The sequence below is a fragment of the Lepus europaeus genome, chromosome 8 (genome assembly GCF_033115175.1).
Source record: "Lepus europaeus isolate LE1 chromosome 8, mLepTim1.pri, whole genome shotgun sequence".
In the NCBI taxonomy this organism is placed as follows: domain Eukaryota; kingdom Metazoa; phylum Chordata; class Mammalia; order Lagomorpha; family Leporidae; genus Lepus; species Lepus europaeus.
Window position 1 is genome coordinate 31759460 of NC_084834.1, and position 16423 is coordinate 31775882.

The 16423-nt window shown below is 41.1% G+C and overlaps 1 protein-coding gene across 2 annotated transcripts in view; it reads left to right on the forward strand.

The window, feature by feature from the left end:
* The window catches only part of SLC10A7 (solute carrier family 10 member 7), a 305313-nt gene that overhangs the window by 225854 nt on the left and 63036 nt on the right, over positions 1-16423 (forward strand). For both annotated transcript variants that reach the window (XM_062199524.1, XM_062199525.1), the window contains one exon: positions 2973-3008. In XM_062199524.1, coding sequence (XP_062055508.1) covers positions 2973-3008 — 36 coding nt within the window. The remainder of the gene's footprint in view (positions 1-2972; positions 3009-16423) is intronic.

Consider the following 16423-nt stretch of genomic DNA (forward strand, 5'->3'; position numbering starts at 1 on the left):
TCGTTTCCTCATCTATAAAATGACCTAATATACAACTTCTTACAGTGCGGGGTCAAGGGGGAGTCAAATGCTGCAATGTACGTGAGAATGCTGAAGCACAAGACCACTCATAGTATTGGTGTGATTGCTAATAAGATGACTGCTCCATTATTCCAAGAAATGAAACGAGGATCAGAAGGAGCATGGCCGTGACGCACTGTATGACGCAGTGTGGCCTTGGCTCTTCCAGTACAAGATGAGCATCCTCAGAGGGCTGACAACGCCCAGCTGCCTGTGTGGAAAGTCTTTTCCTATCACAGATAGCAGAAGTTGCTGGTATTCCATAATGAACATTAATAGAACTTCCCATTTTCCTTTATCTGAATTTAGATAGGCAGATAACAAATTGAAGGACAGAACTGATAGACAACAGAGACAACGGTTTTGGTGATAAGGTGCCAGGTCAAATCCATCCTCCACACCCTGTTTACCAACTCATTAAACTCCTCACTTTTCCTTCTGTATTAGTTTGCCATTGCGCATAAGATCAAGTCCAAACTCTACCTGTTCTACAGAGCCTTTGGTGATAATGGTCTAAGACCTCTCCACTTCACACTTTTTCTCCTGCCCTCTTCAGCTTTCCATGATCTTTTGAATGGTGCTCCCTCTTCCTGGAATACCCTTTCCCTGTTTTGCCAGATCAGTTTCCATTCATTCTTAAATCTTGTTCAATGTTGCTTTCATCTTATGATCTCCCAGACAGAAGTAGTCACCCCTCTTTCACACAGCGCTCTCCTCATGCACCACTGTATTTAATGTTCCTATCACTCTATGTTGAACTTTGCTCAGAGGCCATTGTCCCCTGTTGGGTTATAAGCTAATTAAGCAGAGGGGTTATGTTGTATTTACACTTGAATCTCCTGTGACAAGCACAGTGCCTGGCGTTTAGTGGGTGTTCAATAAATGTTTAAACAAATTGGCTTAAAATTGGATAACTGTTACATAGAAAGAAACAGCCAGAAACTAGATACTTCAAAAATTTTGAGGAAAATGGAATTAAAAGATAATCTTATTTTGATGGAAAAAAATTGAAATGCAGGCATAATTTTCCATGAACTTGTTTTTTTTTTTTTTAAAGATTTACTTATTTATTTGAAAGGCAGAGTGACAGAGAAGAGACAGAGACAGAGATCTTCCATCTGCTGATTCACTCCTCAAATAGCTGAAACAGTAGGTTTGGGCCAGGCCAAAGCCAGGAGCCAATAACTCCATCCTGGTCTCTTATGTGAGTGACAGGGTCCAAGAACTTGGTCTGCCTCCCAAGGTGCATGAGCAGGGAGCTGGATGGGAAGTGGATCAGCTGGAATTCGAACTGGTGCTCCTATATGGGGTGCCAACATCGCAAGTTGTGGCTTAACCTGCTGCACCACAATGCCAGCCTCTCCATGAGTTGTTGTTGATGCCACATATGCACGGATGTCAACAATTTTTGGCCAAAATAGACTTATCTTTTCATTTCATTTTTCACTTTTTGAAGTACCCTTAGTGTTTTCATTTCCACATTGCCTTGTGAAGTTTTAAATTCTTCCTAAAGTCTGAACATTACATATCATTGAAGGACAGTATTTCTAAGTTAAAAGTTATTTTGTTGTTTGGCACATTTAGCTCTCCAAAATGTGCTAATGTGTTTCATAGATACCAGCAGAGTTGATAAGCCTCAGTATATGTTTTAATAAATAAATTTAGAAATATGGTCCTTAAATTCAAATTTTGTATTCCATTTTCCAATTGCAAAAGTTTGCAGAAGAATTTATTCTATCATTTAATAATAAAACAAGTATATGTGAGTATATTCACATGTATATATGCCCAAGAAAGTAATGGTAGCAATATTTATATCAGGTAAGCCAGTTCCTCCTGGGCTACATCCAAAACAATTTAGTTACTGTAAAAGGACTTCCCTCTAAATACCAGAAGGACTTGTTTTTGAAAGCAGTGAAGTGGTTCCAGACCTGGATCCCATGCACAATATAGTCTCAGTCTCTCTCTCTCTCTTTCTTTATCTCTGTATCCCTCTATCTCATACCCATACATACACACCCTCGGACTCTGAAATTTCCAAGTAGAATTCACTTCCAAGGGGAATGCATTAATAAAAATATGAAATGCATTTTCTTGTATAAGTCATGATGCCATGAGGAGAGATAAAGGAAGAACTAAGAGTGGCGACTAATCATCTGTGGCTCTCAAACTGAAACCTGTCATGTTAACTCCCAACTCAAACGCTCCCTTGTAAAGATTTGCCTTCAAGAAACCTAAAAGCTTGTATGCTGCCTCATCGGCAACAGCCTCAAACTGTTCCCTGTCACAGAAGAAAACAAATCTTTTCCTCGTTTCTACCTAGGGGAGGCAGAGGAGCTGAGGTGGTCCTGTGTGGCTGAATTAGATGAAAGACTTGCCTTCCACCATGGAGACGTGGAGTCTAATCAAGTGAAATGAGTTTTGAGATCCCAGCTCATTTCCTAGGGGAGATCAGTTCGCATTACAGAATCACGACTTCTCATTCATCACAGCTGACGTGGTCTTTGCTCAGGAGAGGACCCCAACTGGGACGAAACCACCTGTCTTCTCTCCAAAAGGGGCACTTTATCCAAGTTAGAGTTGAAAGCTATGGAGTGAGAAAGCTTTCTAGCCACCAACTTCCGTCTGTGTGATACATGTACAACGTGGAAGGGAACTTGAGTTTGAAAAAGGAAAGATGAGTTTAAGGAAGATGAGTGGCTCTTTTTCATGCCAGATACAAATAACTGTGATGGAGATGCTAAGCCTTGTTCGTAAGGAGAGTCAAGATCGGAGCTCCCTCTTCTCCATCTCCTAGATTTTATTTAACAGAAGTGAGAAGGATAGCATTTCCATGCATCAGAGTTTCAAATGGCAAAGAAAATGTCCTGTTTTCCTGGCTGATAAATGATCATTATCTCTTTTTCTTCCAGGGCATTGTTATAACACCCTTGCTACTGCTGCTTTTTGTGAGTATTTTTGATTTTATCTTTAATATCTTTTATGAAAAGCCACCTACAACCCTTTAAGAAAGGTCATTAAAATAAAATTGATATTTGAATTCTTTTGTACCACTTTGCATCACATTTTGAACTGTTCTGCCAGTTGAGCTGTACCAGGTAATAACACACAGGCACAAAGAAGCCTAATCATTTCATTCCCCAAGGACAGCATCAGGACCCAGATACTAGCCCTCCAACTCATAGATAAATCATTAATTATCACAAAGCAGTGACCTATGACACAGGTTACAAATGTGATGCTCTTGATTTTCTCATTAGTAAAACTGAAATGATTGATAGTGACCTGGTATTTGATAGTGTTTGACAGAGCTTTGGACTAAAGGACCTGAAGAAACCTGGTTTTCCAGGCTGATACTGCCAGTAATTGTTTTCTTCACTTTGTGGAAGACTGACTCGATTTTGTTATCTGTAAAATGGGAAACAGCAATACCTACTCTATGCAGCCTGTCTTCTGGGAATAATGAAATGTGCTTTTGGAATAAAAGATAAAAGCTACTGGTTAACTCAACAAAAAATGTTCTGAAAATAAGAAATGCTAATGAACTGTCTTATTTCTTTGGGAATGAAGCATATGAGAAATTAGATGAGAGATCATAATAGAAATTAATGTTATCTCATGCTGAGCAAAGCATATGTAATCATGAATGATACCTAAAATATTTTATGAACTGTGCATTTTTTTATACACACATCTTCCAAATATAAATCACTCCACTGATCACTGAAGTGTAGTGAGGATGAGTTTCCGGGAGTGAAATGTAGCTGTTTGACTAGCACTATTTGTCAGTGAATTAAAACTATGGGGAAAATTTATTTAATTATAGTGTAATTACCCAAGTTGGAATTCAATTAGAGTAATAGAGTGAGGGCCTTCATTTCTTACCAGCTGTGTAGGAAATAGAGTGGGCTAGATAATACTACTAAACAGTTGGAGTCTGCATCTTTCATGAAAGACATTACCTTCAAGTAATAAACTTCCACCTCACCCTCCCTTCTGAAATGCTGGCTCCATTTTGACAAGATAGGAAGAGTCCAATAATCAGATCACTTTCCTTGGCAGAACCAACCTCATTAATTTGGACTCCACCAGTTTAGAATTCACAGTGAGTCAAACTGCAACTCAAGTGCATATTTGCATTAATTTGGAAGAAAAAACTTAGCATGTACTTCCCTGCTCCTTAGCAGTTAGGAACTGGAATCCTCTGGCAGTGTTTTACTTTTTCCCCAAGTCCTGGGATCACAAGGCCTATTGAACTTCTGTGAACACAGGGCAGGGGCCAGTCTGAGAGTCGGAAGATAAGAGAGAGTGCAGCGCCCAAGAAGTGTACTGTAAGTGGCTGCGTAGTCTAGGTTTCCTCCATCTCGGCAGAGTGACGTCGGTTACTCCTGTGAGAACAGAGTCTGGCTAATCGGTACCAAAACAGAGTCAGGTAGAAGTAACCAGTTCTAGGGCTCCGTAGCACGGTGGGGCAACTAGCGTTCCCAACAGTGTGTTAAGAGGGGAACAGCTAGGCTCCAAATATAAGAAAAGATGAGGAAATGAAAAGGCTAGTTGCTCGATCTGTTTCTACTGCAGACTTGTGTTGAAATATTGCCTTGTACCCTGTAAAATGTATAAGGATTACTTGTGAATCAAAAATTTAGAATGCCTTTTCTAAAGTAGCAGGATACTGGTTACAGCCCTGACCCAATGGCTGAGACCTAGGAAAAATGCTTTTGAGTAGTCAGCTCCTCATTAAAGAACCAGAAGCCATCATTGCCTCCCTTGCCTTCCCAGCCCCTGGCCAATAACAAGAAATTCTCTCAAGTGGTTAATATAATAGCAACACATTATTACAAACTTTCCCCCCTCATAGAGCCATAGCTTGTGAGCTTTAGTTGGTCCAACAATGTAAAAGAGTTACCAGAGTAGTAAAAAGTACTCTAGAACCCTCAATGTAACAGTCCCTTGCTTCCCTTCCAAGTTAGCTGGGCTGCCCTGGTAGGTTTAGTGACATCGTCATACAACATCAAGAGCTACTTCTACAATATGTGACTCTAAATCACATCCACGGTCTTTAACTTTTTTGTCCGTTTAGGTTGCCATACATATAAGAAACAGTGGGCATTTCTTAAATGCTTGGTTTACCATGCCTCATTAATTGAGCAGGACAAGAACCTAAGCAACTTAAAATATGAACACATTCCAAAAAAGAGAGCCTATTTTTTTTTCCCTCAACATCTCTGTTATGGATTAAATTGTTCCCCCCTGTGCCCAAAATACATTGAAGTCCTAATCCCCAGTGCCTTAAAATCTGGCCTTACTTGTAAAAGCTCACTGTAGACATAATTAGTTAAGATGATGTCATATTGGGGGCCAGCACTGTGGTGCAGCAGGTTAAAGCCCTGGCCTGCATTGCTGGCATCCCATGTGGGCGCCGGTTCAATCTCAGCTGCTCCATTTCCGATCCAGCTCTGTTATGGCCTGGGAAAGCAGTAAAAAAGTCCTTGGGCCCTGCACCCATGTGGGAGATCTGGAAGAAGCTCCTGGCTTCAGATCGGTGCAGCTCCCGCTGTTGCAGTCATCTGGGGAGTGAACAAGTAGATGGAAGACCTCTCTCTCTCTCTCTCTCTCTCTGGCTCTACATTTCTCTGTAACTCTGTCTTTCAAATAAATGAACTAAATATTAAAAAAAAGGTGAAGTCATATTGGAGTAGTTGGCTCCTTAATCCTATATAAATGTTGTCCTTATAAGAAGAGGAGGCAGAGAAACACAGGGAGAGGGACTTATGTTGATAGAAACAGAGATTAAAGTGATTCACCTACAGGCCAACAACACCAAGTACTTCTAGCAAACTCTGCAAGAAATGAAAGATTTTTCCCTCACACACTTAGGAGGGAACCTAGTTCTGTTTGATTTTGGACTTAGAGCTTCCAGACTGAGACAATACATTTCCATTGTTTTAAGCTATCCAGTTTTTGGATTTGTTACAGAAGCTCAAGAAACTAATACAAGTCTCAAAAATTGCATTGTCTAACTTTGTCATATCTTGAAACTGGAAATTTCTGGATATTCAAGTACAATAGTTAGTGAAGGACATTTTTTTTAATGGTATCTGGGTTGCCTCCATTCTTAACCTCTTCTCTGAATATACACTTTATTGTTCCAACTAAAATCTGTCCTCTGATTTATTTTTGTGCTGCAGGTATCTTTTACGTCACTGGGCCTTGAATCAGGGCAAGGTGTCTTCCTTATATATCATTACACATTCCAGATCATTTTTCTTGCCTTCTCCAGAGATTGAGTCAAAACAACTATACCTCTTCATTGAAATTATCAATAGAACCCCAAGACACTCTCACAGTCCAAAACGTGTCAGTCCCTATCCATTAGATTCTGTTTAACAAAAATTTATTGGACTAATGCCTGGTGTTTTCAATAGTCAAAGGATTGATCCTTCCACAATCTTGGCAGCTAACTTCTCTATTTCTTCTCTAACAAGCTTGCCTTCCATTTCATCTTAGCCAACTATCTCAATAGGTCAGAGCCTTGACTTTGCTACTACCAATAACTTTATCCCTTCATAATTCCAATTTCAAATGTCCTGTCTAACCAACAGCCCCCACTTTTGTGGCCTATTCCTTAAATTTAAAATTCTTCAAGCTAGCCATAGATGTCAAGACCATCATTATAGTCACTTTATCACATACACCATCAACATTCATGCTTATCTCTTAGGCTTCTATTATCCTGACAGAGCATCAAGCCTGCTGAAATCCAATTTTGTGCATTCTTGGATATGTATCTAAACAAGCTAGAGAAAACACACACGCATGTTCACTGATCTCATTTGAAATTCATGACAGCTAACTCTAAGTTAGCATGACAATTATATAGCTTTCCCTTAATTGACTCACCTACTGTCTCAGAATCATTTTATACCTTCTACTTATCTGTCAAATCTCTAATTTTTTTTCTTATCAACTAATGTGGTAAGGAAATTCACTAATAAGAAAATTAGAAGCAATCAAAGAAAGATCCCATCTTTCTGCACCTCTGACCATATTCTTTGGCTTCTCTTCTGTTGCAATACAAAACCTCATCGCTCCCCTTGAAGGCCATTTCCTCCAAGTATGCCATATAATTCATATAGATTTCCCTTTCTCCTATATCATCATGTTTTTCTCTACATTGGATCTTTTCCATTACCACAGAAGCACTCTATAATATTATACCTCTCAAGAATTAAACTTCACTGTATGCTAACTGGATTCCATTTCTGTGCCTTCTTTTCATAGCAAAATTTCTCAAAGTTATGTTGACTTATTCAAAACTCATCCAAAAATGTGAATTGAGTTCTTCCTATATGTCAGGCACTGTCCTGAGTGCCCGGAATAGAGCAACAAGCAAATAGATGTGCCATTGCTCTCACAGAGGTCATATACTAGTGGAAAGAAGCAACCAACAAATAAGTAAAAATGTATAGTGTATAAGATGGGTAATAATTGCTGAAAAGAATAATAATAACAGGAATTACAAGTGCCAAATGAGATCAGGCACATTCAGAGTGGAACGGCCATAGACAGTCTACAGAATGGAAGAAAATATTTGGTAGCTATTGATGTGGGAAAGGGGTTAATATACAGAATATGTAAGGAACTCACAAAATTCAATAGCAAAAACCCACAAATGTTGTAGTTAAAAATGAGCAATCTAAACAGACATTTCTCAAAGGAAGACATTCAAAAGGCCAAGGGTACCTGAAAAAAAAAAAATGCTAAGTATCACTATTCATCAGGAAAATGTAAATCAAAACTACAATGAGCTATCACCTCATTCCAGTTAGATTAGCTGTTATGAAAGAGACAATAGGTAAGAAGTGTTAGCAAGGATGTGGGGAAAAGGGAACATTTGCACATCATTCTTAGGAATATAAATTAGCACAGCTATTGTAGGAAACAATATGGAGGTTCCTCCAAAAACTACGAATAGAACTATCATATGATCCCACAATCCCACTTCTGGGTATGTATGTATCTAAAGGAAATGAAAGAGCTCTGTTGAAGAGATATCTGCATTCCAGCGTTTGTTACAGCACTATTCCTTGGAAAAGGATGATTAATGGGTTTTAAGTTATAATACCCATTAGAAATGGGTAGGAAGTTTGGATTTCTAGGTCACAGTAGGGTGACTATAGATAATGTACTGTATTTAAGAAAAACAAGCTAGAAGATAGTATTTGGATGTTTTCAACAAAAAGAAATGGTAAGTGTTTGAAGAGATAAATATGCTTTTCTTGATTGGATGCTACACTACATATTCATGTACCAACACATCCTGTGGTAACCATAAATATGTATAGTTTTTATATTTCTGTTTTTTATTAAAAAATTTTAAAAAGAATTGTCAAAGCAGATTGGGAAAGGGGATTGCTATTTTAAATAGGGTGGTTGTTTTGGACTCACTGGAATGCTCCACATGGAAGGAATAGCAGGTGCAAAGGTCCTGAGAGTATGCCTAGTGTCCTTAAGAAACACCAAGGAGGCCAGTCTGACTGGAATGAAATGATTAAGGGGAAGAAGAGAGATGATGTCAGAGATAGAGTAGGGGCCAAATGATGTAGGATCTTAGAGTCCTTCGTGAGGACTTGGAATTTTAATTTGACAGACAGGAAACCATTAAATGAGTTCTGATCAAGGGAATAGCATGACCTGAAAGGACAATTCTGGATGCTGGGTTAAGAAGATAGGAGGGTATCATGGTGGAGAAAGAAGACCAGTTAGAAAGCTAGTACAGTCAGGACTAGCCTTGTGCTGCCATGGGTTAAGCCACTGCTTTAATGTTGTCATCCCCATCAGGGCACTGTTTCTAGTCTCAGCAGCCTGGCTTCCCATCCAGCTCCCCACCAGTGTGCCTTGAGAGACAGTATTTGGGCCCCTGCCACTCACATGGGAGACTGGGTGGAGCTGCTTGCCCAGTCCCAGTCTTTGTGGCTGAAAATTCTCTCTCTCTCTCTCTCTTTCTCTCTCTCTCTCTCTCTCTCTCTATCTCTTTCTCTCTTTGTAACTGCCTTTCAAATAAATAAATAGCAAAATTTTTAAAAGAAAGCTAGTACAGCGTCATACCACGAGATGCTGTTAGCTTGGACCAAGACAGCTGAGTAAATCTGCTGGGAGGCGGTTGGAAGTCAACTGAGAGGCTGAGTGGATGTTTCGAGGGAAGAAGATGAGTCAAGGATGACTTGAAGCCTGAGTAACCGGGGGATGGGTTGATGTTCAGTAAGGTAGGCAAGATTCAGGGGTTGAGCAAGTTGAAGGAACTCATAAAGGGTTCTGTACCGATACATTTGAATCAAGCAGCCTTGTAGCATCCAGCTGTAGACATCAGTTAAGCAATTGACTGTGAGACTGGAATGTAGGGCAAAGGTCTAAACCAGAGATGTACATTTGGGAGAAGTTAGCGTTGAGATGGATTTTTAAGATAGACTGAAAGAGAGTGAGAACAGAGCAGGATAGATCAGGGATACTGCGATCTTAGGAGAACGGCAAAGATGACCAGAACAGCCAGTTTGCTTAGGAGAACACCAGGAGACTTTGGTGTCCTAGAAGTCTAGCAAATAATGTGTTTCAAAGAAGGGAAAGTGATCAGCGACCTCAGATGGTGCTGATAGTTTATGTCTGGCACTTGATCATTGGTTTTTAGAATATGGAGGTCAATGGGGATCTTTTTTTTTTAAAGATTTATTTATTTATTTGAAATGCAGAGTTACAGAGAGAGATGGAAAGACACAGAGAAAGAGAGAGACACAGAGAAAGAGATCTTCCATCCCCAAGTGGCTGCAATGGCCAGGGTTGGGCCAGGCCAAAGCTAGGAGCCCAGAGCTTCTTCTGGGTCTCCCACAGGGATGCAGGGGCCCAAACTCTTGGGCCATCTCCTGCTGCTTTCCCAGCAGCATTAACAGGGAGCTGGATCAGAGTGGAGCAGCCACCCATATGGGATGCCAGTGTCGCCGGCTGAGGCTTAACCTGCTATGCCACAATGCTGGCCCCCACTGGGGATCTTAACAAGAACAGGGTTGTGTAGTTGAGAGCCTGATTAGAGTGGTGTCAAGGGAGAAGAAAGAAGAGTTATAGGCAGTGGTAAACAACAGCTAACTCTTCAGGGGATACAGAAAATGGGACAATAACAAAGTTAATGAATAACCAAGAAAGGTTTTTTTTTTTTAAGTTGAGAAAATTAATATTGTATTGATATTGATAGGATTAATTCAGTTATAGAGAGAAAATTTGATACAAAAAAATGAGACAATTGATGGATCCATGTCCTTGAGTAGAAGAAAGGGAGAGTCCTAGTACATAAAGGGCAGAAGTAGCCTCTTGAGCACCCATAATTCATCCATAGTAATAGGGATGGGACGGGGACAGAGATGTAAGCAAACTGATTAATGTGACCATCAGAGCTTGCATGTGTTCTAATTGTTTATATTTTATCAGTGAAATTGGAAGTAAGGTTAGTGGTGGAGGACTTTGGAAACTTGATAAGAGAGAATATGTGAAGCTGTTCTGTGGGAAAATAGTGAGTGGAATGGGCAAGTGTAGCAGCATGGGCTAGCAGCACCAAAGGCCATCCTCAGAGTCTACATTTACTGTTCACTCAGCCTGGATTTTTCCCTAGATAGCCACATGCTGTCCTCTTCACTTTGATCTGGTCAAATGTCGTGTTAGGAAAGACACTTTTCCTGACCATTTCACATAAATAATGTACTCCATCATGTCTCCCCTACTACCTATGCTTAATTGTTTTGTATTAGTTGGTGTTCCACAGAGAAAGGGGACCCATAAGGATACACACACACATACACACACACACATATATAAAAATGGGAATTGGCCCACATGGTTAGGGAGGCCTGGAAACCTGCAGTATACCATATATAAGCTGGAGAAACAGGAAAGCCAGTGAGATAATTTAGTTCATGTCTGAAGACTTGAGAACTTGGGCCTGGGTTGCTAATATAAGTCCTGGTACTCAAAGGTCCAAGAACCAGGGGCCATAATGACTGAAGGCAGCTGAAAATGGATGTCCCAGCTCAAGAAAAGAGAACAAATTTGCCCTCCCTCCATGTTTTTGTTCTATTCAGGTCCTCAGCAGATTGGATGATGCTCACCCACACTAGTGAGGGTGGGTCCTCTTTACTAATTAGAGTAAACCTCTTCTGGAAATGCTCTCACAGACACGCCCCCAAATAATGTTTTCCCAGCTATCTGGGCATCCATTAGCCCAGTATTGTTGATGTCAAGTTAACTATCTCATATTTCTCCTGCATTTATTATCTCATGGCATTTTATTTATTTATTTATTTACTTACTTACTTATTTGGTAGGCAGAGTTAGACAGTGAAAGAGAGAGAGACAGAGAGAAAGGTCTTCCTTGCATGGTTCACCCCACCAAATGGCCGCTACAGCCAGTGCTGTGCCGATCCGAAGCCAGGAGTCAGGTGCTTCATCCTGGTCTCCCACGCGGGTGCAGGCACCCAATCACCTGGGCCATCCTCCAGTGCATTCCCAGGCCACAGCAGAGAGCTGGACTGGAAGAGGAGCAGGCAGGACTAGAACCTGGCGCCCATATGGAATGCCGGCACCGCAGGCAGAGGATTAACCAAGTGAGCCACGGTGCCTGCCCCCTGTCTCATGGCATCTTAATCATTTGTTACTCTGTTTATCTATCGTCTCCAACTGGAATGTAGGCATCAATAAAAGCAGAGACTTTCTTTATCTGTATTGGTCAGTGCTTTAACACCAATGCCCAAAACAATGCCTAGTCTTAGGACCCACTCAAAAACTTTATTTGAATGTATTGTTGAACAAATGAGTAGACACATCTCAGAAGGATTGGGTTGGGGCTATTTCTAACATTGGTATTTTCTTGTTATGTGCTTGACCTGCAGAGACAAATCCTTTATTATGAAGCCACTTTGAAGGGACCAAGTTCACTTTCCCTCACACTCTGTTTGGAGTGAGATAGCACAATATGGTGAAAAAACATAAATTTCAGTTCAGTTTTACAGCCAGTGTTGTGTCACAGTCGATCTCTAACCCCTCTCAGCCTCAGTTTTACCTCTGTAGAGTGAGAATTGTAATAAGATGAAGTGAGTTAGTTTATGTGGAAGCACATTGTAAACTGTAAAAACTGTGCAAGTGTTAGTTGTTACATTTGATGCTTCAGAGAGAAAAAAATGGAAAAGAACTTCAGGAAGGTGTTAGTGATTGGCTATGTCTTCAAGCTTAAAACTGGAAGAGTCTACAATCATATATAATATATAATGTTGTGTGTTAATGAGTTCAGTATTTGGCATAGCTAATGGTGAGACCATTACCTTTTATTTGTATGACCCTGTGTTAGTCTATTTGGACAAAATACTACAAACTAAAAGTAAGATAAATTTATTTCTTGTAGTTCTGGAGGCTAAGAACTCCAAGATCAAGGCAGATTCAGTGTCTGTAAGGGCCGATTTTCTGACTCACTGAGGGCTCCCTTTTGCCATGACTTCACATTTTGGAAGGCTGGCTAACTTTGGAGGATCTTTTTATAAGGAAGGCTCCACTTTGTAGCCTAATCAGCTCCCAAAGGCCTCACCTTCTAGAACCAGCATCTTAAAGGGTTAGGGTTTCACCATATGAATTGGGCAGGGAGGGGGAAATGGTAGAAAATGTTCAGACCATAGCCGGCTCAAAATACTTTGTGAAATGCTTGTATTCCCTCATTATCTTGAGAGCCTACCATTGATTTGAACAAGGGCAGAAGTTGTTGTCTTTATTTTGTCAGTGTGATATACCATGGTCCATGGAGTACTTTTCCATGAGGATAAACTAAATCCTTGTCTAGTTTTAAATACTGTACTTAATAAATTTATTACTTGGAACTTCATATTCATTTTCTTTATGAAGCAATGTTACAAATGGTTAGTGTCCATTGGATTTTACCTTCTATTGGTCCAGGAATCATGCTCATCTTATACATTACCTTATCTCTAATTCTAAGTAGTTAATAACTCTTTGGGGGGAAGAGGGCAACAGAAAGGTGGCTGAGTAATAAATGATTAGAATTTGGTTCAAATGATGAATGAATGATTAAAAGGTTAGGATCTCAGCCTGACTCATAAAATCTTACCTTTTATTTGCTATGAAAAATGTTAGTCTTTTCAGTAATACTAAACAAAATATTCATTCTTTTATTCAATGTTTGAATACTTGTGCACCGTGAATATTACAAAATCAATCTCACATTGATTCTTTCCTTAAAGAACTTAAGGTTTCATAGAGAAAAATAGGATGCATGCACAGGTAATTAAAATTCAAGGTAGCAATTATTAGCACCTCAAGTATCATATTGAAAAGAGTTCTAAGAAAACATTTCATTTAAATAAATTGGGGGGTGTTTGCAATGAATTTTATTCTGAAAGAAAATTTTGAATGTGAGCAGAATGATAAGGTAGGTGAAGACTTCTGATGTTTCTCAGGGGATCTCCTGCTTTCTGCAGATGTTTTTCATAAGCATTGTTCTGATTCTCTGTTATGTCTAACATTACTGAAAAACATGTATACCCTTCCCTTTCTTTTGATGTGATTTATCACTAACACAATGTTTAATAACCATCACTGTGGCCCTTTTGCAGCCACATATCGTAGAGAAGGTTGGCAGAGAGAGATTTTGAAACAGGAAAGTAGTGTAGTATTCTAGTTAACCTGCAGAGGCCACATTGCTGAGTCAAGCCCTTTGGCTGTGAAGTCCAGCAGTTGGGTTTCAGATCCTGGTGAACAGTGTGAGGGCAGTTGATGGGGTACTCTGCAGCCCCTGCTTCTATGGACCCCTGCTCCCCTGAGGTCTCCACAGGGACTACTTCACACTGTCTTCCCGCTACAAAGAAGAGGAATGAAAGGAAGCTATGTTTAAACCTCTCTCTCTTCCTCTTTCTGGAATGACATAGGAAGGTCAGAGAGAACAGTTCACAGCCCAGGAAATTCTCTGTAATCACCATCTAAGGAAAGCGTTAGATGATATCAAATGATAGTCATGGTCTCAAGCCCTACAGTTCTGCAGGCTACCAATTTATGTAAGTAAGTTCATGCTTGACAGAGGAAGGCAAATAACCCTTCACGCTGTGCAATTAGAATGACAGATCAAGGACTTTCTTCCACTCTCCCGTAAAGTCAGTTGAACATTAAGAACTCTTGAAACACGTAGGATCCGAGCTTTGACCACTGCTGAAAGCTGTGTCCAAAATTCATACATGATACTATCTTCATACGTGGGAATAGTCAGATTGACACTTACCCATCCAGTATCATGAAAGCACCCTGTAAGTGAGGCTCCACTACCTCTGCTATTATATCAACTGATATTTTTAATTATTTATTTGAGGATCAGAGAGATATATACACAGAGGCCTCTCATCCACTGGTTCAAATGCCCAGGAGCCTGGAACTCAATGCAGATCTCCTACATGTGGAACAGGGATCCAACAACTTGAGTCACCACCTGTTGCCTCCCATGGAGCACATTAGTAGGAAGCTAGAATCTAGAGTGAAACCAGGACTCAAGCCCAGGCAGTATGACAGGGAATGTGGGAATCCTAAGCGACATCTTTTTTTTTTTTAAGATTTATTTATTTATTTGAAAGGCAGAGCCACACAGAGAAAGAAGGAAAGGCAGAGGGAGAGGTATTCCACCCACTGGTTCACTCCCTAGTTGGTCCCAACGGCCAGAGCTGCACTGATCCGAAGCCAGAGCCAGGAGCCTCTTCCAGGTCTCCCACATGGGTGCAGGGGCCCAAGCACCTGGGCCATCTTCCACTACTTTCCCAGACCACAGCAGAAAACTGGATCAGAAGTGGAGCAGCTGGGTCTCAAACCAGTGCCCATATGGGATGCCGGCACTGCAGGCTGTGGCCCCACCCACTATGCCACACCACTGACCCCCAGGTGACATCTTTAAAAAAAAAAAAATTTATCTACTTATTTATTTATTTGAAAGGGATGGGGGTGGGGCTCAAATCTGGTTCACTCCACAAATGGTTATAATAGCCAGGTCTGGACCAGGCCAAACCCAGAAGCCAGGAACTCTATCCTGGTTTCCCATGTGGGTACAGCAGCCCAAGTCATTGGGCCATCTTCTGCTGCCTTCCCAGGTGCATTAACAGGAAGCTGAATTGCAAGTGGAGCAGCCAGTACTTAAACTGGCACTTTGGGTTGTATTGTTGTTATTGTTTTTAAAAGATTTATTTATTAGCCGGCGCCAAGGTTCAATAGGCTAATTCTCCACCTGCGGCACCGGCACACCGGGTTCTAGTCCCAGTCAGGGCTCCGGATTCTGTCCCAGTTGTTCCTCTTCCAGTCCAGCTCTCTGCTGTGGCCTGGGAGGGCAGTGGAGGATGGCCCAAGTGTTTGGGCCCTGCACCCTCATGGGAGACCAGGAGAAGCACCTGGCTGCTGGTTTCAGATCAGCGCAGTGCGCCGGTCGCAGCGTGCCGGTCACAGCGGCCATTGGGGGGTGAACCAATGGAAAAGGAAGACCTTTCTCTCTGTCTCTCTCTCTCACTGTCCACTCTGTCAGAAAAAAAAAAAAAAGATTTATTTATTTGCTCAAAAGGCAGAGTTGAGAGAAAAGAAGAGACACATAGAGAGGTCTTCCATCTACTGTTTCACTCCCCAAATGGCCGCTATGGCTGGAGCTGGGCTGGTCCTAAGCCAGGAGCTAAGAGTTTCTTCTAGGTCCCCTGTGTGGGTGGCAGGGGCCCACGCACTCGGGCCATCCTCTGCCACTTTCCCAGGGACATTAAGAGGGAGGGGGATCAGAAGTGGAGTAGCTGGGACTTGCACCGGTACCCATTTGGGATGCCGGCGCCACAGGCAGCAGCTTTACCTGCTATGCCACAGCTCCAGTTTCTCAAACGGGCATTTTGATATGGGATGTTGGCATGGCAAGTGGCAGCCAAACCTGCTGTTCTGTAGCCCCCAAGTGACATATTACTTCTAGAGCAAACACTGGCCCCTTAACTGATTTTATATGACTTGTTTTTAGTTATCTGGACCCTCAGGAGGTAAATATTTATAAAACATTGGGATAAGTAGACATGTACATACAAGTATGTGTACATACATGCAAACATATGTGTACCCACAGTGCATACATACCAGCCTATGGTCCATTGATCTTGCTGTCTCTTTGGTTAGCTTCCATTTCAGCAGTTGTTAAATCCAGGAGGCTTGAATTCCTACAACACTGTATAAGAAACCTTTTTTCCAAAGTAGGGAACAAGTAGAAAAGTATTTATTGAATAAAAATTACAAGTCCTTTATATGTAATCTCATGTATCAAGCG